This window comes from Ambystoma mexicanum, chromosome 5q (assembly GCF_040938575.1).
Source record: "Ambystoma mexicanum isolate Mex_15411 chromosome 5q, UKY_AmexF1_1, whole genome shotgun sequence".
Taxonomy (NCBI): Eukaryota; Metazoa; Chordata; class Amphibia; order Caudata; family Ambystomatidae; genus Ambystoma; species Ambystoma mexicanum.
The window spans coordinates 1,266,555,678-1,266,580,263 of record NC_090933.1 but is presented as its reverse complement, the minus strand read 5'-3'; the positions used below and the strand labels follow the sequence as shown (position 1 = coordinate 1,266,580,263).

The 24,586-nt window shown below is 45.3% G+C and overlaps 1 protein-coding gene across 2 annotated transcripts in view; it reads left to right on the top strand.

Moving 5' to 3' along the window:
• The window catches only part of LOC138498008 (probable flap endonuclease 1 homolog), a 240,901-nt gene that overhangs the window by 152,080 nt on the left and 64,235 nt on the right, over positions 1-24,586 (top strand). For both annotated transcript variants that reach the window (XM_069621790.1, XM_069621789.1), the window contains exons 6-8: positions 12,437-12,573; positions 16,556-16,616; positions 20,617-20,748. In XM_069621790.1, the coding sequence (XP_069477891.1) occupies positions 12,437-12,573; positions 16,556-16,616; positions 20,617-20,748 (330 nt within the window). The remainder of the gene's footprint in view (positions 1-12,436; positions 12,574-16,555; positions 16,617-20,616; positions 20,749-24,586) is intronic.

The window sequence follows — 24,586 nt, the reverse complement described above, 5'->3', positions numbered from 1 at the left end:
TGAAGTAAGTATGTTTGAGGTTAAGCTTGATATTTTGGATTGGTTGGCTGCTTTTGAGTATAACCATGGGATCCAAGACATTACAGGTAATCAGCTGATTCCTTGGCTTTTTTCTAGGCTAACCCCTTTTGCAACTGATGTGGTAGTTGGAGTTGGGGCATATAGACAGAAAGGAGTATGAACGCGTGAAACTAGCTTTGATAGCTAGGTTTGGGAAGACCCCTTCCCAGTATCTTAAGAGGTTTAGAACCATCAAAAAGCATGATGGTACCCCTTGGGCTACCTGGGTGACTGAATGTTTGAAAAACATAGATGGATGGGTTAAGGGTTACAGAGTTACACTTATGAAGGTATGCGAAATCTGTTTATGTTGGAATCTATTTATGATGCCTGCGTTCCTGAGCTGAGACAGCACTTGGCTGACTCTAAGGAAATTGATCCAAAGACGTTAGCAAGGGCTGCTGACTTGTATGTTGCCAACAGGGCTACTCATAAGGATTCTGGGGTTACTCCAATACTTCCACTCCAAAAGAGGGCCCCAAACATAACAAGGGAAGCCACAAGGGAAACTGAATCAGGCTAGTGTACCTCCAGGTGCCAAACCAGAGGGAGGTCAGAACAAACCCCCATTCATAAAGACATTTGGAAAATGTTATGCTTGTGGGTCGACTGACCATGTGAAAGGGGATCTCAGATGTAAAGGTAAACCTTCAGGGATCCACAGTGTCTCCTTAGCCTTCTCCCCAGAGGATGAAGTACCAATGGCAAATGAATACTTTCACTTAATGGCTGAGGAACCCATGAAAGTCTCAGACAGTGTTTCTTTAGTATCCCTGGGTCTGTGGGAACAGCAGAACTTAGATGTTTACAATTCCATTCCAGACAATACTAAAGAGTATTACAAAGACAGTGTTCTTGTGAATGGTCAAGAGACCACTGCCATCAGAGACACTGGGGCCAGCATTACTGTAGTTGATGAATCATTTTACAAGGTAGAGGATGTTGCTAAGAAACCTTAATACCTAACTAAGCTTGCTAGAGGCCCTGTCCAAATGCTTCCACAGTTACCAGCTCTCATTTAGTGCAATGACATGACTGTCAAGATACCTGTAAGTGTGGAGAGTGAAGCACCTGTGAGAGTCCTGTTGGGGAATGACTTAAAAACTCTTGGAGTTGTATCAAGCACCCCCAGGCCTCCCACCAAAAGGAAACAGGAGCAGACTCGGAAGGCCGGGGAGAGCACCTTAAAAGGCTCTCCAGAGGAGATTATAGAGGAAACTATAACTCCCAGTCCACAGGACTTACTGACTGCAATTTCCAAAAAGAAAGAGGAAAAGGGGAAACCTAAAACCTCCAGAAAGAAACCAGCCAGCACTCCTGTGCTACCAACAAGGACATCCCCGAGAGGACTGTCCAAAGTCACACCTGTGACTCCTCCACCAGCTGGGGCTGAGTGTGTGGAAAAATCTTGTGTGGTTGAATCAGCTGCTGAGGAATCAGAGCTGGAAGAGGACCTTGCTCCTGTTGGAGATCTGGATCCTGGAGACCATCCTGAGCTGCAGCGTTTACTGGCAGAAGGTGGACCCTGTAGGGCAGACTTCAGCAGAGGTCAAAGAGAGTGTCCTACTCTTGAAGGTCTTCACCAACAGGCAGCTTCCCAGCTGGATAGGCAAGAGCCAGGGAAGCATAGGTTGTACTGGGAGATGGCCTCTTCTACAGTGAACTGACTGAGTCTATCACAGGGGACTACAGAAGACTTGTAGTGCCTCTTGAAAGCAGACTCCAGTTCCTACAGTTAGCCCATAAATACCTTTGGCTGGTCACTTGAGTTTCAAGAAGACGAAGGAAAGGCTATCTTTATATTTCTACTGGCCTAAGTTGGGGTCTGATGTAGATAAGTTCTGTAGGAGCTGTCACACTTGCCAAACCTCTGGCAAGAGTGGAGCCAAGAATGTGGCACCTTGGGTGCCTCTTCCAGTGGTGGGAGTCCCTTTTGAGAGGGTAGGAATCGACATTGTTGGTCCCTTAGACTCTCCAACATCTTCAGGAAATAGGTTCATCCTGGTTGTAGTAGACCATGCTGCTAGGTATCCTGAAGCCATACCTATGAGAACTTTTACAGCTCAGGCTGCGGCTAAGGCCCTACTTGGTATTTTTACCAGGGTAGGTTTTCCTAAGGAAATTATCTCTGACAGGGGATCCAATTTTATGTCCCACTACATGCAGGCCATGTGGAAAAACCGTAAGTTCTCAACTGCCTACCATCCTCAGACAAATGGATTGGTAGAGAGGTTTAATCGTACAATGAAGAGCATGATAGGTGCTTTAGAGTAACTCCTTAGAGAAAGTGGGGCCTTCTACTGCCATGTCTACTATTTGCTTATAGAGAGGTCCCTCAGGAGGGAGTTGGATTTAGTCCCTTTGAACTTCTCTATGGCCATCCAGTTAGAGGCCCCTTGGCCCTGATTAAGGAGGGGTTGGAGAGTGCCCCTTCCCCCAAGCCAGTGAGAGTCTCTGACTATGTGATAGGTCTCCGGAGGAGAATGTCACACATGATGGCAGAAGCATCAGATAACTTGAAAGCAGCTCAGGCTCTGGTGATGCATTGGCATGACCAGAAGGCCAACATGGTTGAGTCTACTCAAGACCAGCTAGTTCTAGTTATGGTACCTACCAGGCAGAGGGCCTTACAGGACAAATGGATAGGACCCTTCGAGGTTGTGGGAAAACATGGAGAGGTCAACTATCTGGTGGACTTAGGCAATCCTAAGGAGGCTCCCAGAGTCTTTCACACCAACCGTCTAAATGCTTATGTCTCAAGACCAGAAGTGGGAGCTTGCTTCTAGCTTCAGCTCAAGAGGAGGAGGAGAGTGAAGCTCTACCAGACCTACTCAGACGCCAGCCTTTAGATGAGAACATAGAAGGAGGTAATCTTCTAATTTGAGACCTGAACAACAGGAAGAGTGCAAGTTTCTGTTAAATCAGTTTGCCTCCCTGTTTTCACTATCACCAGGCTGAACCCCTTGGGGGCAGCAAGATATTCTCACTGGTGACTGTTTACCTGTTAAAAGCAGATGTTACAGGATGTCAGACCATGTAAGATCCCACATAAAGGAGGAGGCCAACAAGATGCTTGATCTCGGGGTAATAGAGCCCTCTACAAGTCCATGGTCTAGTCCAGTTGTTCTAGTACCAAAGGCAGGATCCAAGGAGTTGAGATTCATTGTGGACTATAGAGCTCTTAATGCAGTCACCAAGACTGATGCCAACCCTTTACCCAGGACAGATGTACTGGTAGACAAACGTGGTTCAGCCAAGTACCTCAGTACATTTGATCTCACTTTAGACTATTATCAAATAGCACTGACAGACCATGCCAAGGAGAACACTGCATTCTCATCCCCAGCAGGCCTCTACCAGTTTAAGGTAATGCCTTTTGGACTAAAGAATGCACCTGCTACATTCCAAGGGATGGTTAACCAGGTTCTGAATGAGATGGAGGACTTCTGCATGGCATACTTGGATGACATTGCAGTGTTCAGCCCTACTTGGAAAGAACATGTTGACCACTTAGAATATGTTTTGCATTCTCTTGAGCAGGCCCATCTGACCATAAAGGCAAGTAAATGTCAAATTGGTCAGAGCAAAGTGGTCTACCTTGGGCATGAGGAGAAATCAGGCCATTGCCTAGCAAAGTACAAGCTGTACAAAACTGGGCCAACCCTACTACTCAAACCCAGGTGCGAACCTTTCTAGGCCTCACTGGTTACTATAGGAACTTCATAGAGAACTATGGGACCATAGCTTCTCCCTTGAATGTAGTCTCCTCACCCAAATTTCCTAAGAAGGTCAGGTGGAATGAGGAGTGCACTCAAGCATTTGAAGGCCTAAAGAAAGCCCTTTGCAAGCTCCATTCCTAAGAGCTCCTGACTACCACCAACCCTTCTTTGTGCTGACAGATGCTTCAAATACAGGTATAGGTGCAGTTCTGAGTCAGCTGGATGGGAAAGGTAGGGAGCACCCCATTTGCTTCATCAGCAGGAAGCTGAAGGATCCTGAGACAAGGTGGGCAACCATTGAAAGAGAATGCTTTGCTATTGTGTGGTCACTGAAGGAGTTTAGACCATCCTTGTATGGGTCGACTTTTGTGATTCAGACTGACCACCAACCCTTGAGATGGTTGATGCAAATGAAAGGGGAAACCCCAAAATTACTGAGATGGTCAATCAGCCTGCAAGGGTTTGATTTTACCATTGAACACAGGTCTGGGTGTCACCACCAAAATGCTGATGGTCTCTCCAGGATGTTTGACCGACTGGAGTAAGGAGATTCATCCAGGAGTGGATTAAATCCTCCTGTCCCTTATTCTGGGGGGGGGGGTGGGCGAGTGTTAGGGAGAGTTCTCATGAATGTGCTTATTTCCCTTACCTTTTGAGACCCCCAGCCCTTTGCTGGATTTCTAGGATTCACTTTTTTACCTGGGAAGAGTGAGAGCCTTTTGTCCCACTTTTCCATGTATTTTGATATGTGTTTTACTTTTGTGTTCTTTGGTTAGGGAGTTTTAAACCAACTCCATAGGCATCATCTTTTTCTGTGTATCACACAGCACCTTCAGTGCAGTGGCACAGGGATGTCTTTCAGACTTCCCAAGGTTTAACTACCTTCTCTGGGACTGACTACTGTCTCCTAGAGCATGTAAAGTTAAATTAACTTTACTAGTCTCTTTACATTTACAGACCTAGCACACACTATCTTCCTATAGAGTGCTGGAGGGGTTGCCTAGCATCCCCTGAGTCAAAACACTCATGTAACAGTCAAATGTTACCATTTCCTACTTGAAACGGCTGGTGGCAGTGGTTTAGATCAAACTACCATGATTTTTCCCGACCGCGAACAACAGTATCTAAAAATCGGGTCAGCCATGTTTTTCAATATGGCGTCCAAGATCTGTAAAAACAGACTCCGGTCAACTTTTTTTGCCATTATCTTTTGGAAAGGTCCTTCTTGTGTTTGTCTCTGTGCGCCAAACCAGGTTTGGTCCCTTTGTTCATTGGCCTTTGGCGGGCTTCAGTGCTCAAGCCCTCCTCTGGCACCTAGGTATCTGGGGTGAACATGATGTGAGGGAGGTGATCGAAACTCCCTGTGCTTAGTCTCCTAGGAGACCTGAATGCACTCTGGCGTGATTGGCCGGCTGGCTGTCCGGCAAGGACAGCCACCCTGCTGTGTGAGTGACAGCCAGGCTGGAATGAATGGGGGAAAACTGCTGCGAGCTGAAGGAAGACTACGGCTGCAACTCCTGGACGACCAGTGAAGCCCTGCTGCAGGTCCAAATTGCCTGAAACTCCATCGACAGAGAAGGTTAACTTCTTCCCTTGAGTTTGGTGGGAACAACCAACTCATAAGCTGCCTGGACACCGTCCCCTCCTGGTCAAATTTTCTGCAGAGTGTTGTGTAAAACCAGATAGCCAGTGTAAAGGATACCAGTTTGTGGTCTTTAAGGCACTCACACCTTAAACCAACGTTTTGCCAAGCTTCTGGCCTCTTCCCTGAGCAGTGCAGGAACCTCCCGTCATCCTCCTTCTTGTCCCCACAACTGAAGCTCAGGAACAACGAGATCTGCTCGAACTGCCAAGAACAACTGCCTCAGCTACAGCTCTCCTTCACTTTAAAGGTACTGTGGAAACGTGGACTGGAAATCTTTTTGGCCACGGTGAAAGTTTGTGAAACTTTCCCGCTTCGAAGGCTTGTCCTTCCCTAAACCAACATCTAACTTTTCGTTTTACCAAATTATTCTAAGATCTGTGGCAAAGATTTAACCGTTTACTACCAGAACTGTGCTTTCCTATACAAAGACTCTGAACCATTGACTTTGGCCCAGGCGTGTGAACTGAATTGCTGTTTGTAGTTAACTGAAAGCCTTTGCCCTACTTATGAAAGTATTTGTGCTGCATTTCTTATAACCTTGGGCCTCATTACGACCAAGGCGGTAAGAGGTTTACGGCGCCGTAAACAGCGCCGACCCTTACCGCCTGAGTACGAGGTCCCTTAGCGCCATGGCGGATTTAACACCTGCTTTTAGCAGGTGTTAAAATCCATGGCGCTAAGGGACCATGGAGTTAATTACGCCACCGTAATTTACGGTGGCGTAATTAACGCCTTCCCCACTCCCATTATGCCCTATGGGGCAAAAATGGGAATGGGGAAGGGTAAATGGGGATTGGGGACTTACCGCCCCGCCAAGGTCGGAATGGGGCGGTAAGTCCGCCAACCACCATGGCGTAAACGTAGGAGCTACTTTTGGCTCCCCAGGCCAACTAAACCGAACCAACGCAACTATGTGAATTTCACTCTGTGCCTTTGGGACAATCTATGGATAAGCATTAGGACACATCTACATAACATTTACAGCATAAGCGGTCATAAATAATGGAATCAATTATATGTTTGCATTTGATGTGGAAGTTAGGTTTGCTAAACACTATGCACTAGCTCCTTGTTCTGTAGCTCCTGGTGACTGGTTACTGCTGGATACCCAGGAGCTGCTTGTAACTCCTGCTTATCCAATCCTAATTTCGAGCTCTGTATTTCACCTATTTTGTTCTGAAATGCAAGAATACAAATGTAATTGTTTTATCTTTCTGTACATTTGGGAATGTGTTGTGTTCAACTGATGAATACAAAGAACGTTAGAATAAGAAATACGTTAATATCAGGGGTTCTTGATTCGCTATCAAGAGTTGTGATAATATCGGCGAACGCTTGTTGCGGAGTATACAATTGTGGTAATATCAGAGAGCCCTTGTTACTGGGTTTAAAGTTATGATAATGTCTATGAGCACCTGCTTCTGTGTGTAGAGGTGTGATAGTATCCTAGAACACTTGTTTCTGAGTGTGAAAGTGTGATACTATCAGAGAGCCCTGGTTTCTGAGTGTAAAGTGTCATCATCTCTGAGTCAATGTTTCAGTTTGGTGTGAAGAAATTAGAGCTATTCTTTCTTCATACAGAGATGCAGCATTTTTTTTTTAAAAAAAATGTTTATTTGTAATGCGCGCCAGTATCAGGGTGCAGAGGATACATGAATACTTTCAGCTTAAAGTTAGTTACAAAGAGGAAAAAAAAACAAGGCAGGATATAGTCGATGGACTATTTGACAGGTATGTGCGTACAATAAGAAAAATCAATACATTATTACATAATTTACAATATTGATGTTTAGCATATGATAGGCTATGTAGTAACTATATATAGTGCAAGCTAGTGAGTGGTGCAGGGGAGAGTAGAGACAATAGGACAGTAGCTGGAGTGCATTAGTGGTCATTTTCTCTGAGCCAATTAATGATGTTATGTCTGAAGATCGGAAAGGTTTGGTCCGCCCTCAGGAAGGGGGGGAGGGAGTTCCATAGCTGCACCGCTTTGACTGCGAAACTGCTTCCTCCGGCTTTAGTCAATTTGAACCTAGGTACAACTAGACAGTTTGTGTTTGCAGTCCTAGTGGGACTACTGGAGGATTTTCTATTGATTCTCTCCATGAGATAGCGAGGTGCAGCATTGTTTAGGCACTTGTGTGTTAACGAGGCAGTTTTGAGCAGAATTTTGTCACTGGTGGAAAGCCATTTATTCTGTCTCCTTACCTCTGAGATCTGCTCTTTCCTAGCTATGCCCAGTGCCGCTCTGAGGGCTTTATTCTGGAGAATTTGAATTGTATTGATGATGTACTTGCTGGCGTCCAGGTAAATGAAGTTGCAATAGAGTCCAATTTGGACAAAATCAAAGCTCTGGCCAGAATGGTACAGCTATTCTTAGATAGGAACGGTTTACCGTCTCTAATCATCTTACATGTGTATGCAGAGGACATGGAGTTAACCTGCTTGGCAAAGGTGAGGGTGGAGTCTAGGTAAATGCCTAAGGTTTTTACTTCTTTAGCTACTTTAATAATATTGCCATCTATATTAAAAGAGGTGTATTTGTGGCCAGGTTTGTTGAAGTTGATAGTAGTACCTAGAATGATGATCTCTGTTTTGCCATCATTCAGGCATAGACCGTGAACAGCCATCCATGTCTGGATGATGAGATAGATTTTGTTCACCAAGGCCACATCCTTGTCATAATCCCCAGTAAGTGGTATGAGAATCTGTGCATCATCTGCATAGTTAGTGTAGGTGATGCCAAGATGGTCCAGATCATCGAAAAGGGGCTTAGTAAATATATTGTACATTGTGGGTGAGAATCAGGAAACCTGTGGCACTCCACATGTAATCGGCATAGTGTCTGCTGCCTCTGATGGCGAGAAGACTCTTATATGCCTGCTGCTTAGAAAGGATTGAATCCAAAATATGGCCTCCTGTGAGAAGTGAGCTGCTGAGTCAAGGTGATCACAAAGGACGTTTGGTCCACCAAATCGAACGCCGCCGAGAGATCAAGGAGAAGTAGTAGGGCCCACTTCCCATTGTCCCTAAGCTCGTCGTTCTGGGCCTTGAGATCAATCAGCACAGTTGCGGTGCTGTGTTGAGGCCTAAAGCCCGATTGGCGGACTCGTAGGAGCTGGTTGAAGTCTAAATACTCCTTTATCTGGAGATAAGCCACTCTGTCTAAGATTTTAAGTAAGAATGGCACTGTTGTAATAGGCCTATAGTTGGTGGCTATGGTTGGATCTAATTACTGTTTTTTGAGGAGGGGGAGTACCCAGGACTCCTTTAAGTTGCTAGGGATGGTGCCAGTAGAGAACGATGCGTTCATTAGCTTGGTTATGAAGGGTGCAAGGTCTCTTGTGGCATCTTTAATAATTTGGGTTGGGCATTTATCTCCCTGACATTTCGAAGTTTTGAGAGAGAGGTTGATTTTTTCACCCTCAAGAATTGAGACTCTTGCAAAGCTAAAACGTAATGGTTTATGGGGAATCGTGGGAGTACTAGCTGGTGTGTTGATATTAGGTAGGTTCGCTTTTTTGTCGGCAATCCTATGCTGAAGCGTGGTGACTTTGTTGGTTAAGGCCTTCTGTATATTGGAACACCAGATTTTGTCTTTTACACAATTGTTTGACACAGGAACCGGGGCTTCAAGCTCTTTTAGGATTGCAAAGAGTTCTTTTGTACTTGAATTAGCTTGAAGAATCCTATTGATGTAAGTTTCCTGCTTGGTAAGAAGTATTTCCTTCTTATAGAGGGATGAGATATTGATAAGGTTAGATCTGTTTTAATCAGAGGGTAACTGTCTCCATGTGACTTCACATTTTCTTTTTTCCGCGCTCAAGGTTTTGAGATGCGGAGTGAACCAAGCGTTCAAATGTGCTCTGGGTTTACTTTTCCTCATTTTTAGCGGGGCAATGGTATTTAGGGCTTCGGTCATAGTTTTGTTATATTCGTTTACTAGGGTAGTAGGATCAGTAGTATCTAGTAGTGGGTAATATTAGAGGTAAAAGCTTATCTGCCGTGATGTTCTTTTTATTCCTCGTTAGGGTAGGAGGAGCAAGTAGGTTATTTTGGGGTGTAGGTATTTTAGCTGCTAGTGTGAATGCTAGAAGATAGTGGTCTGTCCATAACTGTGGAATTATTGCGGTGATAGGTAAGTCTCGGGAGGATAGCTCAGCGGGAACGTGCTCGCCTTGGAAGCAAGACGACACAGAGACGACACAGAGCCACATAGGTTCGATCCCCGGGTCCGCGCTTAGAAACCTCTGGGTATTAAGCGCGTTATAAATAAGCTATCATGTCATATCATATCATAGAGGCACTGCAGTTGAAATCTGCCACCCAATCAAGTGTTCTCCCTTTGTCATGTGTTGGTAGTGTCACTCTTTGGATGAGGGCAAGCTCGGTAAGAACATTGGCAATTGCTGTAGCTTGCTGGTCTTTGGGGTCATTGAATCCCAGGTTGAGATCCCCAAGCCCTCCTCAAATGCACCGACGGGGCTTGGAGGTCTATAGATAAGATGAATGGTGAGAGTTTGGGAATCAGAGATGGGTAATTTGGCAGTAAGGGATTCTCAGGATTTAAAGTCAGGTGAAGGGGCTATTCTCATGGCCAGGTTAGACTTAGCTATGAGAGCTATGCCTCCACCACGTGCCTCAACCCTGTCTGCTCGGAGAACCATATAATTATCAGGTACTGCGAGCATGAGGGCAGGGCCTGCTGCTGCATGTAGCCATGATTTTGTAATGGCTAGAAAGTCATAATTTTCCGCCTGAATTAAATCAGATATCTCCGTGGCATAGGCCATTAGAGATCAAGCATTTATTAAGGCCCCCTTGAGGTCTGGTCCAAGGTTTCCTGTCCGTGGATTGGGTGAGGTACAATTACTTGCTTCTTCGTCCAGTATCGCGGTGTGGAGTTTATTCCGCTGATGTTTTTTATGGGTAAGAACGTTGGTCTTAGGTGTGGGGGAAGTAATAGGGCTGTTATTATTAGTTGTAGTGTTTTGTGTGGTGTGAGGGCATTCTCTTCTAAAGCCTATATTAGTCATCGAGCTGGCAAGTGGTTCGTAAAGTTTGGTCAGTCTGGAGTCTTATGTTTCTAGAAGTTATGTGGCAAGGTGTGTTGGTTTTAGGTGAGCCCTGGGTGAAATTAAAATTAAAGGGCGGGCGTTGGTCCCGGTTACTAGGATCGTGGTAGTCAGATTGAGATATCTCCTCTATCCTAGTCCCTGTGGGATTACTAGTAGATGCATAATACATAGGGTTTAGGTTCAGCTTAGGTATTGGTGGGGTGAGTGTAGCACCTATTGCGGCTGCCATATTACTTCTTGGATTAAGATAGGGTGTAAGTATGGTAGAAAGAGCTGTAATACTAGTCAATAGACCTAATGCCAGTATGGCACACAGTAGGAATGGATGGAGGACAGTAGCATGCATAGTGCACTTAGGGTCAGTAATATCAGAGTGTCCTTTTTATGAGGGTAAATGTGTGTAAATATCAGAGTGCCCTCATTTCTGAGTACAGAGGTGTGATAATATTAGAAAGAGTGAGCCTTTGTTTTTTAATGGAGTGCTGTGATAATATCAGAGAGACCTTGTTTCTGAGTGTAGCAGGGTGATACTATCAGAGAGAGTGAGCCTTTGTTTTTGAATGGAGTGCTGTGATAATATCAGAGAGCCCTTGTTTCTGAGTAAAGGGGGGTGATAATATCAAAGAAAGCAAGCGTTTGTTTTTGAATGGAGTGGTGTGATAATTTTAGCAAGCCCTTGTTTATGAGTGTGTACGAATGCTAATTTTAGCAATTACTCCTTTTACAGATTTGAAATGGGATACCATATTGGCCCTCATTACGAGGTTCCCGGGAAGCCGCTGGTACTACCGGCAGCTCACTGACAACCTCGGCTTGCTGTTTCTGCTGCCCGATATCCGGTATTACTGGGATATTACAGGCAGCGACGAAACGAAGTTCCCATTGCCATGGAGTTACATAGGACTCCATAGGATGGAAACTTCTGAAGCACCGGCACCCTTGTTAAGGGTTTCAGTGCTTCAGAGAATTGTCTCCTGGTAGGGTCCAGCACTACCGGCAGGTCAGGCCTGGCAGTAATTCACAGCCCCTACCGGCAAACATTGTTACCGGCACCTTAATTCTGGACCGGCTCACTTGCAATGACCCCCATTGTGTCCTTGTTTCCGGTTCTGCAGATTGCTTCCTGGTTTTGAGGGCCTATATGTGTGACACTCTCCGTAAGTGCTTAATTCTGGGATTCTCATGTTTGATATAGCAGTCCTTGGTTTGGGCTATACCAGTGCTTCAATATCAGAGAGTGGTGTGATGATATCAGTCCTTGTTTCATGGTAAAGTGGTGGTGGGTGGGGGGGCGTAAATTGATAAGGTGATTCACAGTGCAGGCAGGTCATGTTAATGGCATGATAATGCACGTAATACTGGTGGGTGTCTAGTCAAATGGCCAACAGACAAAAGGTCCACAGTCAAAAGGTCGACACAATTTGGTCGACAGGTCAAATGATCAAATTTTTATTTAGTTATATATATTTTTTTAGGTTTTCGTTTAGGGAAAAAAGTGGTTTTAAGCAAACAAAAGGTTTGAGTGGACCTCCCCAAAAAAAAAAAAAATGTGAAAAAACAACAAAAGAAAGATTATTTGACCTGTCGACCTTTTGGTGTCGACCATTTGTCCTGTCGACCATTTAGATTCGATCATTTGTCCTACAACCATACTGGTGAATATCCTTCTTTCACATGCTGCAATTTTGCCGCTAGAATTAAGGGTTGTGGTGTGTACTTCTATGTTCTGTATGTTTGATGTAAACATTCTGGTGTTATCTGTGTGTCAATATCAGTGTTTGCCATATCCGTTGTTGACCTTCACAAGTCCGTGTTTCTATGTCACTTAAGAGAGATTCGGCCATTGGTGATGTAAGTGACGTGCCAGAGATCCTGTCTTTCCCAGAAAGCCACTGCAATGCCAGGCCCACCTTTTGTATGATTTTGATCCTCAGGCCCCGAGTGAGGCAGAAGCGACCTGTGCAGCCTTGGTGGCTTCTGGTATGGCCTGGTGCACGGCCACAGAAGACATGGATGCCTTACCCTTCGGAAGCACGCGTCTGGTCCGGCATCTGACTGCCTCTAAACAAAGGTGAGTACCAAGTGGTGGTGGGGCACCTAGGGGTTTGGCCAAATATAAGTCGAGGGTGCCATTCAGTCCAGTCATGTTATAGGAAGCAGTGATTTCCAACAGAAGGCTCATAGAGGAAACACTGCCTAGCGGTTGCATTGCAGGCTGGAGCCTGGAGAAAGGATGCCTTACATTTCCCACCAAACCAAATTGTGTTATCCAGAGAGGTCCTTCCATCAGTCAGTGTTTAGTTCCTTAGTTGCCAAAAGGCAGGCAGAGTTGGAGACAGAGAGAATGGGGAGGCTTGATATTGGTACAAAGGGTGCGCATCAGAGAATGTAGGCAGAGAGTTCGGAGACTGCATGTGAAGCCAGAACCATACCTGTCCACTCTTTCTTCTTTTGACAGAAGATTCCCAATTCTACACCCTAAAATGTGGATATTTATCAAACATTTTAAAACACAAAATGGACTATTGCGACGGCGAAGCTGCTTGAAATTGCTTTAAAAAAGATCAAATCCCGACCAATTCCGTCGGGTGAACGTTTCTTGTAACTGCTCTTCAAAATTTTCGTTTTTCTTGTGCTGACGTTTGCCATTTCCTTTATGTCCTGCTTCTTCCTCTTTTTCCTCCTCTCCTTCTTCTTCTTTTTCTTCTTGTTCTCTCTTTTCTTCTTCTTCATTGACTTCTTCGAAACCTTGTAAAAATCTTATTTTGATTATACACAAGTAAATAAAAAAATAATTTTTTTTTAAAAACACACTTTTTTCCACCCAATATTTACTTAATCCAGTGCCGGTCAGTGGATAAAATCAAAACTCCTTCTTCCTGGTGGAAAATTCATCCTCTTAAAAAGTCTCACACGCAGACCTTGTGGTGAGAACACCAGGGGCAGAGAGACAAGTTGGAGAAGTAGGATAGACTCTAAAGGAAGGCAATGGAGAGTAAGAAAATAGACTGCAGGGAGTAAGATGGGAAGGCAAGGAGAAAGTACAAGAGGAGTAAGGATGACCGTGCAGTGAAAGACTGAGAAACTGTAAGAATGAAACGAGGAAGACAGCAAGAAGAGAGACAGCAGGGAAGGGAGCCTTGACAATGTACAGGCAGATGGGAGAGGCATGAGAGGAGACTCGGAGCATCTAAGGGGATATAGAGAGCCTAGGAGGGAAAAGAGAGACTGTTAGTTCTCGGCTAAAAGAGATTGTGGGGGGAGAAACTGGGAATGTAAAGAGAGATAAAAGAGGCTGAAGAAGGCTTGAGAGAGGATCATTATTGGGGCTAATTGAGGGAAGATAGGGAAATTCTCTGATGGGCTTTTGTAAGGGGGGATCGGTAGATTGGTAGACTGGGAATATTGGAGAGAATGTAAGAGGAGAGTGCTTAGACTGTAAGAGGGGAGGCATGATAGAATATAGGAAGAGGCACAGGGAAACTGCAAGAGTGGGGGGCGGGGGAGATTGGTAGAAGAGAAACACGGAGACCACACTGGGAAGTAGGGGTGACTGAAAAGGGATGCTGGCAGTTTGCCAGGGTAGTATTCTCCTCCAATCATTATCTTACCTCATGCAATCATCAGGGTTACTACAACTTCCATTGGTGCTGGGAATTCTGGTCACTGTAGTCATCTCAGAAAGCCATGAATCAACTGTCCCCATGCCTTAATAATTAAAACTCAGTTGTGGGGAGATATCGAGCAGTGTGGAACGTGGATGAAGGCCAACCTTTGGTTCCTAGAACTATTTGCATTAAAGCACAGCAATGTTCTCCTCTAAACGTTTTCTTGCAATTATCAGGGAGGCAAAAGAGACCGATTGGAGACTCGGAGTCTGCAAGGTGGTATTCCAAAAGAGACTGCGACAAGACAAGCAGATCTTTACACAATAGGTTTGTAGGGTATAGCAATTCTTTCTGGTACCCCAGAAATATAACCACAACCGAACAAAGAGAGAAAATAAGCTATTTACATCTGCTCTGTGCTAAAGCACTAGCCACTGTCTCACACTGAAAAGGAGCTCAACTGTGCCTTTTTAGTGCCACCTTCCCCTAGTGTGCAGTGAGGCGCCGCCTATCTAACGAAATGAAAGTGAGAGAAATCTGTCTATGATCCACTTTGTAAATGTGACTTCTTTGGGTTTTCCATAGGTCCACACATCTATCCCTTTGTCAACACAGATCAGCATATCCCTTTTGCATTCGTTGAAATGATTCCTTCCAGTCTGGCTAAAGTAAGGACGGCTGAAGCAAGTGAGCACAGGGAGCTCATACAAAACTATAAAAGAATGGAGACCTGTCATGAAAAAGGGATGTGCTGATCCGTGTTGACTAAGGGATAGATGTGGGGAACTATGGAAAACCCAAAGAAGACCAATTAGGAGAAGTGAAGACAGGACACCCGAATGCAGGAAAGGGTATACGACCCCGTAAGAGGGGAAGATAAATAGACACAGCAGTAGCCTTTGGGAATCTACTAGGTCCTGGGGGGATTTCCAGTCCTGAAGAAGGCGGCGGTTTGGTCAATACTGCCGAAACTGGTTGACATAATGTTTTCACATGAAGAAATAACGCCCTTCCTTGCTTGTGTTCAAATGTAGTTAAGTTATAGGACACCCCAGGAAGTTCCCTTTTTTTTAAACTGTGGTAGAAGGATTACGCTGCAAGCATTGACCAGTACATTTAATAAGTAGAATATAGTGTGTGTATATTAAAGTGCCAGCGCACACATTCTGACACAGTTTTTACCCTTTTTTGAAAAATAATGGCAGAACTTGTCTATGTAATTGTGGTAGAAAGTGGGTCAGGGGCAGATTTCGCTCACTTTCCTTTCTTTAGATAGGCGGCCCATCACTGCACACTAGGGAAAGTTGGCACTAAAAAGGGACAATCAAGCTCCTTTTCAGGGTGAGATATGGACTAGTGCTGTAGCACAGAGTTGATGAAATAATTTCTTTTCTCTCTTTGTTGTGTTGTGGTGATAAGACAAGGAGACACAGGAAGATTGTAAGAGGGGATGTGTGAGAGAATGTTAGAGTGTAGCATTGATCCAGTCAGAAGGAAGCTAGCAGAGAACATGAGACGGCAGAACTGATCCTATAGGAGGGAAAGTAGCAGATAATGCGAGAAGTGAGAATTGATCCTTTGAAAGGGAAAGTAGCAGATAATGTGAGAGGTGAGAACTGATCCTGTGAAAGGGAAAGTACCAGATAATGTGAGAGGTGAGAACGGATCCTGTGAAAGAGAAAGTAACAGATAATGTGAGATGGCAGAACAGATGCTGTGAGAGGGAAAGTAGCAGATAATGTGAGAGGTGAGAACTGATCCTGTGAAAGGGAAAGTACCAGATAATGTGAGATGGGAGAACGGATGATGTGAGAGGGAAAGTAGCAGATAATGCAAGAGGTGAGAACTGACCCCGTGAGATGGAAAGTAGCAGATAATGTGAGAGATGAGAACTGATCCTGTGAAAGAGAAAGTAGCAGATAATGTGAGATGGGAGAACTGATGTTCTGAGAGGGAAAGTAGCAGGTAATGTGAGAGGTGAGAACTGACCTTGTGAGATGGAAAGTAGCAGCTCATGTGAGAGGTGAGAACTGATCCTGTGAGAGGGAAAGTAGCAGGTAATGCGAGAGGTGAGAACTGATCCTGTGAAAAGGAAAATACCAGATAATGTGAGAGGTGAGAACTGATCCTGTGAAAGGGAAAGTAGCAGCTCATGTGAGAGGTGAGAACTGATCCTGTGAAAGGGAAAGTAGCAGATAATTTAGGAAGTTAGCGGGGAGAGAATGTGAAAGTGGAGCATTCATTGTGTAAGAAGGGAGGTACAAGAGAATGTGAAAGGGGAGAATTGTTCATGTAAGAGGGCAAGTAGCAGGGAATGTAAGATGGGAAAAGTGATCCTGTAAACCAAGAGGTAGGGGAGAATGTCAGAGAGTAGCATTGATCCCATAAGATCAGAGAATGTGATGGGGTGGCAGGTGGTAATTTATTTTAATATATTTTTCGCAGTGTCGTTGAAGAATATTCCCTACCTGTAATTTTGGAGAAGCTGAAGCTGACTCAAGAACAGGTAAGTAGTATATGAGCAGCACAAGCAGATATATGTTTTCTTGTAATTGATCTCAGTGATGGCTGATTTAGTTGTTAAAACACTCACTTTCCCAACAGTCTTTAGTTTAGCCTGTACCAAACTGTTTCTGCAAACATTGGGCCACACTACAACTCTTCCTTCTTGAACTGTTGCAGCCGGCAGGTCTGACCTGCCGGGCGCAATGGCGCTGGTAGGCAGAGCTGTCACGGAAGCACCATTAGCAACGATGCCGGTGCTTCGGTGTCCCAATTCCCATGGAGTCCTATCTCCATGGGCATGGGGACTAATATTTTCTGGCGCCTGACTTCCCGATCCACTGGGACTTGTAATATCCTAGTGGCACCGGGAAGTCAGGCGCCGGAAAAGTGTTACAAGTCCGACCGCAACCGGCTGGTAGCACCAGTGGGTTACCACCGGACTCGTAATGAGGCCCATTGTGTTTTAAATTCAAAGGATGTGGGCTCTGGGAGGAACCTAGCCACTAGGGAGTCCCTCCTAACACATGCAGGTAAAACAGTGGCTTCTTTAAAGCCATCAAGCTGCACAATGTACTGCGGTGGGCTAAGTGAAAGACTTCTCTTTGTAAGTGAAGAGGGACCAATCACAAAAGGCAATATGATTCAATATGTTAAAACCTAATCTCTTGGAAACAAGACTGCAAAATCAAGTCAAAAGCAGTACCATTAGGGTTTAGACGTACAGCTGTTTTTCAAATAATGTATCCCGAAACGAAAGGAAACAAAAGATGCTTCAGAACTATCAATTTAACTCACAAGTTCTAAACCCCCCAACATTATGTGAAACTGTGGTGTAGTCCTGCATTACGGAGATTTATATTATTGCTAAGGGTAAACAAACCTCTGGTCCTAAGTAACATGGGTCTGGGTTTGCACATCCCTTATATTGAAAGAACCTGTCGTGTGTGCAAATTGAAGACTGTTATAGAAACACCTCAGCACGTCCTCACACAGTGCTCAGTAAATGGTCTCCTCTATATGATTAACTTGGGAAAGTATGTGAATAATTTAGATAACATAAAGAACAACAAAGTCTGGTGGTATTGTGTGAACTCCGAAAATAAAACTGTCCACATAGCTTTACATCATGTGTGGTTGTTTAAAGGCCCTGCTAAGGTGTTGGTCATTACAACTAGGCCGCTCAGCATCGTTTCCTGCCTCTGGGCCCCTCTTCCTTGCCTCATTACTCAGAGCATTATGGAACTTGTAGTACATAATGTTCTTATGTGTTCTTTGGTCAGAATGATCAATTTTACAATAAGCCATTAAGACTCTAGGATCATTAGGGAAATTATCAAGAGGGGTCTCCCATTGTTGCTGAGCTTAGTATCCTCCCATGTGATCCTCCCACATAATAACACCCCCACGGTCAGGATCAGGTAGTGGCTGCCTTTCCCTGCCCACATGAGAAGTGTACCAGGCCAGGGATTTTTGGATGATCACTTCAGATTCAACACACTTCTTACACAAAGGATCGGCTTAGTGGCAGCAGTCCTTAACTGGTTCTCCTCCTACAACTCTGGCAGATACCAGGCTTTCCAGGTGAGAACCTTCAGATCTCAATGTACGCCAGATACCTGCAGAGTGCCACAGGGCTCAATCCTCTCCCCAATGATCTTTAATTGTATGTGGGATCACTGGGATCCCTCCTTGATGACCCAGATATCTTGCTGCAACAGTATGTGAATGACAGCCAGGTGACCCTTAAAGTAAATTGGTCCCAAAACATCACTCACCTCCAGAAGTGCTTTGCCACCATTTGAACATGGATGACATGCGCATATCTAAGCACTGAACCTACTCAAAATGGAAAGTGTGCTCTTCAACCACTTTTCCAAACAGGAACCCACCCGAGGGTCGCTGAATGAGATGCACCTGGAGAGATTCACCCCTTCCTCAAACCTGTACTGTAGTACACATTCCTTGGTTTGGTCGTGGACAGCAACATCTCCTTTAGGCAACACCCTGCTCCCTCCCCAGAACTTCTTTTCTCTCCAGGACTTCCAGACTGTGGTACAGACTCCCGTGATTTCACACATTGATGGGGTGATGCCCCCTTGAGCGGGCTGTCCATAGTACAGCTGCCTCCCCTCAAAGCAGTCCATCATGCCGCAGCCCGCCATATCACTTGTTCTAGAAAATGCAATCTACACCCCCAGTTTCTACGATATGATATGATAGGATAGGTTATTTATAACACGCTTAATACCCAGCGGTTTCTAAGCGTGGACCCGGGTATCGAACCTCTGTTGCTCTGTGTCATCTTGCTTCCAAGGTGAGCACGTTGCCCCTGAGCTATCCTCCCGACCTTCACTGGCTCTCTTTTCCTCCAAAGATCCTTTTTAGAAAACTATCTATATCACCTACAGGGCACCACCACCAGGTTGCCTGACTAGCTTGCAGGCAAACCTAATACCTTGGTTGGCACATGCTTCTCTGGCAACCAGACCCTTGCTAGACTGGATACTAAACTAGCCCACGGTGACAAGATCAGGAAACAGTCCTTCTCTTGCTATGTCTCAGCATACTGGAACACCATCCCATGGCAATCAGGGCTGCTCCAACGTTCTTGCAGTTCAGGAAGGAACTGAAACCCTTGTTCCTCAGGGAATTTCTAGGCGTGACTTGACTAACTCTGTCCCCGACTCTGCTACAGCTCCGGACCCATTGTAAACTGCCCTCCTGTTCCTTGAAATCTTGTGTAGCTCTATGTTGCCCTCGAGCTAGGTTTACACTATATAAACACAAATACCTCATTTCTTCTCACTGGACGTGTCCTCATGCGAACCATCTGGTGAGATCTCCTGCGGGAGCACCACTCGCAGTGTATCAATCGGCAAATCCTAGTTGCTTCCACTCACTAAACCTCACTTCAGAGGAAATGCCAGGTAAGACTTCCTGATCGAACACTGCTCTATAACTCTGTAACTATTCGCAGTGCAAGAGTGTAACTTTTGTTTATGACATGATATGATTGGTTATTTATAACGCGCTTAATACCCAGAGGTTTCTAAGCGCGGACCCGGAGATCGAACCATTGTTGCTCCGTGTCGTCTTGTTTCCAAGGCGAGCACGTAGCCCCTGAGCTATCCTCCCGAGACAAGGTTTGAATCCTCATGCTGAACTTGACAATGTAGGAACCAAGCATCTGATGAACCCGATACCCTATGAAGACCTACTTTCAGTATACAGATGCCGACTGCTGGTTAAGTCCTCGCACCGACATTGACAGTCACTGATCTATTGCTGGATTATATTTCAAGGATTTGTTAATGGTACTTACCCAATGAAACAAGTTCAACTATTAGTATGATTTACTGATTGGCCCTTCACAAGTCAATGATAGAGCTGGAACATTATCCATATAAGGGAGTTTCGCCGACACTGTTAGAGGTTCCTCATTCCCCTTGGATAATGCTTTAAGGAATTTTCCCTGGCTAGTCTGCCTAGTTGCTGCCTGTTGGTCCAGAGGGCACACTTTCAGGGGTTCTGGATCCTACAGGTAGGACAAGGCGTGATGTCTGTAGAATTATAGAGACCTCCTAGATGTGTTCTGCTAATTTGAGCCACAGGGAATTATGAAACAGAGGAAATCATGGGCAACCTTTGGCTCTACAGATGTTTTGGACTATACCTCCCACCAGCCCTAGACATCATAGTGAAAGGTTAGGGAGCATGGTATTTGAAGTCCAAAAACATCTGGAGAGCCACAGGCTGCAGACATCTGGTAGAATATGTGAGAGTACAAGGAGACTTTGACCTTGAAATAATCATCTCCCATGTTTACCCATTTTGGCTTCAAACTCTACTCTGCCTGTTGTTGAGTAATTGAAACTGTCTGTTACACGCAACTGTGACTGTTGGGGTATTGTTCCGCTGTCCTGTAGTTAAGGCATTACTGTTGTGGGGTGATTCTATTATCTGTGGTCAATGCGTTTTTTTTGTCGCCAACCTTTATGCAGTTTGTGGACCTGTGCATTCTGCTGGGCTGTGACTACATTGGGAAGATCCGTGGCCTTGGTCCCAAGAAGGCGCTAAAACTGCTGCAGACGCATCAAAGCATTGACGGGATCCTGAAGCACATCAGCCCTCAGGTACACTCAACAGAACGTTTGCCCCCTGACTCAGCAGCAGTGCAGTGAGATGCCAGGAGGGAGTATGAACTCGTTGTCCCCATTCACTGGCGGGAGTATGAACTCATTGTCCCCATTCACTGACAGGAGTATGAACTCATTGTCCCTATCCACTGGTGGGTGTATGAACACATTTTCCCCATTCAATAGTGGGAGTATCAACGCATTGTCCCCATTCACTGGTGGGAGTATGAACTCATTGTCCCCATCCACTAGTGGGAGTATGAACGCATTGTCCCCAATCACTGGCAGGAGTATGAACTCATTGACCTCATCCAATGGCGGGTGTATGAACACATTGTCCCCATTCACTGGCGGGAGAATGACTCATTGTTCCCATCCACTGTTAGGAGTATGAACTCCTTGTCCCCATCCACTGGTGGGAGTATGAACTCATTGGGCCTCATTAGGACCCTGGCGGAGAGGGTATTACGCCAGCGTAGTGCATGGCGTACCTCTCCGCCATACTACGAGTTCCCGTAGCGCCATGGAGGTTTTCTCCGCCTGGTTTTACCAGCCGGAGAAAACCATGGCGCTACGGGACCTCGTTGTTAATTACGCCACCGTATTTTACGGTGGCGTAATTAACTCCTTCCCCACTCCCATTATACCCTATGGGGCAAAAATGGGAATGGGGAAGGGCAGAATGGGGATTGGGGATTTACCGCTCCGCCGAGGTCGGAATGGGGCGGTAAATCCGCCAACCCCCATGGCGCTATCGGCGGCTTTCCGCCATGCTTCGCGGTGCATTTAGCACCGCGAAGTCCGCCTGGGTCGTAATGAGGCCCATTGGCCCTCATTACAAGGCAGGCGGTGGATTCCGCCATGGTGGATGGCGGAATTACCGCCCCATTCCAAGGTGAGTGGGGCAGTAATTCCCCATTCACCATTTGCCCTTCCCCATTCCCATTTTTGCCCCATAGCACATAATGGGGATGGGGAAGGCGCTAATTACGGCACCGTAAATTACGGTGCCGTAATTAGCACCAAGGTCGCTTAGCACCTTGGACTTTAACGCCTGTAAAAAGCAGGCGTTAAAGTGTGAATCAGGCGTTAAGGGTTTAATGGCGCTGACGCTCTTTACGGTGCCGTTAACCCCTTAACGCCTGACTTGTAATGAGGGCCATTGTCCCCATCCACTGGTGGGTGTATGAACACATTGTCCCCATTCACTAGCGGGAGGATGAACTCAGTTGTCCCCATCCATTAGCGGGAGTATGAACTCCTTGTCCCCATCCACTGGTGGGTGTATGAACACATTGTCCCCATTCACTGGCGGGAGGATGAACTCATTGTCTCCATCCACTAGCAGGAGTATGAACTCCTTGTCCCCATCCACTGGTGGGTGTATGAACACATTGCCCCCATTCACTGGCAGGAGGATGAACTTATTGTCCACATCCACTAGCGGGAGTATGACCTCCTTGTCCCCATTCACTGGTGGGAGTATGAGCGCATTGTTCCCATTCACTGGCGGGAGTATGAACTCATTGATCCCATCCACTGGTGGGAATATGAGCTCCTTATCCCCATCTACTGGTGGGAGTATGCACGCATTGTTCCCATTCACTGGCGGGAGTATGCACTCATCGTCCCCATTCACTAGCTGGAGTATGCACTCATTGTCCCCATCCACTGGTGGGAGTATGAGCTCATTGTCCCCATTCACCGGGGCAGCTTGCGTGCGTACGCCGATGAAGCAGCCTTTTTGTATTGTATTGAAATGCAAATATTTTAAGTGCACACTAACCAGCAAGCAGCTTCAAGGCGCATTACAAATGACAGACAATAAAAACAGAACATACATAACAAGACATACCATTCTTCAAAAGGCCAGATGAAAAGGCAATAGAGAAAAGCTACCCTTAACCATGATCAGTGCCCATTTGGAGACAGTGCAGACAGAGAATGGTGTAGCAGTGATGTACGATGCCTACTGCCCTCTGAAAGAATGTGATTTTGGGTTCCAAGGTCTCTTTAAATCCTAAACAAGGAATGGGCCTGTGCAGCCTGTAAGGAGAGGTGCCCTCAGCCCGGTGTTCACGAGGTAAGAGGTTGAAACTCAACATTCTGCTAAAGGGTTTCCTGCCAGCTTTCTCAGTCTCATCCAGGAGCAGTGAGGGCCTAACAGTCTAGGCCAACTCTTAGGAGGGGACAATGACATCTCCACGATACTTTGAAACACAATACAACATTAAATAACCAAATATATACAGATTAATGTTATTAACTAGTACACTATATCCAGTGAATATGAGCAGAATGTGCAGCTTACAGGTTAGTAGACCTAAGCAGAAAGACTCTTTTTAAAATTATATTTGCTTTTCATTAAAGCTCACATAATTAATTACAATAAATATACAATGAACTACAGTTTAATTGTGAAATATGCATTTCAATTCCTTAATTATTTTTATTTTTTAAACTTTATTTTTGGTTTGCATATCACATCACACACGCTTCCATATCCCTCTTACATCTGATCACATATATTTTACAATGAAGATTCTCCCCATTCCCTCTCCAAGAGCATTCCGAAACAAATATATTCATATATTTACAACATTTTGATTATACTGCGGTTACGGATTGATGAGTTTTATTATGAGTTCATTCACTATCAGAGTTCTCCGTGTCCGGTGGGGTGGCGCCCAGATATGTTCTAAACAGGGACCAAATATCTTTCGGTCTACAAGGAGGGGATACCATTCCTATATAAGTTTCCTCACATTCATTGATGTATGCTAAGGTTCTAAGGAACTGCTCTGCGTGTGGGGCATGGTTACTCTTCCATTTTTGCAGGACACATTTCTTGGCTGCTGCACAGGCTACGTTAAACAATCTCCTGTTTTTTTCTGGGGTTTTCCCTATATCGCCGAAGAGGTATTTTTGAGGTTTGAGCTGCGCTGGGATTTGTGTTATCTCTTCTAGGATGTCTGCTACTTCACACCAGAATTTGGCTATCAAGGGGCAGGCCCAGTACATGTGGAATGCATCCGCAGAGGGGTTGTTACATTTCGGGCATTTTCCGGATACAGATTTGTGGAATTTCGCCATTCTGATTGGGGTGTAATGGAGTTTATTCAGTATTTTAAACTGTATGAGTCTTAGGCCTGCATTCAGCGATACTTTCTTAGTAAGGAGACAGTACCTGGACCATGTTCCTTCTTCTATTGTTGCCCCAATGTCTTTTTCCCATGAGGCCTTGATGTTGTTGGATGATTCCGTATGTGTTTGAACTATGTTATATAGTATGGACACCCCTGTACCTGTTTGTGAGTACAATGATTGATAGCATGGGTGTTCGGGCGGTTCTAGTGGGAATGTCGGCCATCGTTTCTTGAATGCTGCCTTCATGCGGTGGTATTGCAGGGTGACAAGTTGGTTACTTCCTACTGTGTCGGCAAAATCCTGTGGGGTTACAAATCTACCGTCTGGGAACATGGCTTTCATTTTGAACTCGTATTCTGGGAGCTTGTTCTTTTGTATGCTAATGTCGTACGTTGGTTTAATGCCTGGAAAGTTCCATAACAGGGCTTGTGAGTCATAGGGTGTTTCAATGTGGAGCCGTTTGCTGATTGCGGCCCATTGCGCGATTGTGCAAGATGCAGGGTCAAATTTACATTCGTCTCTGTGAGATTTTGTGAAAATTATTGTTGCTCTTAGGTCTGATGGACGAACCGAGTGGCGTTCAATGGGGACATGTGGTGCCCTTTCAGAAGGGTCTTGCCAGTATTTGGCATATTGTGCCTGCGCCACTTGATAATACAATTCAAAGTCGGGTGCGGCGAAGCCCCCC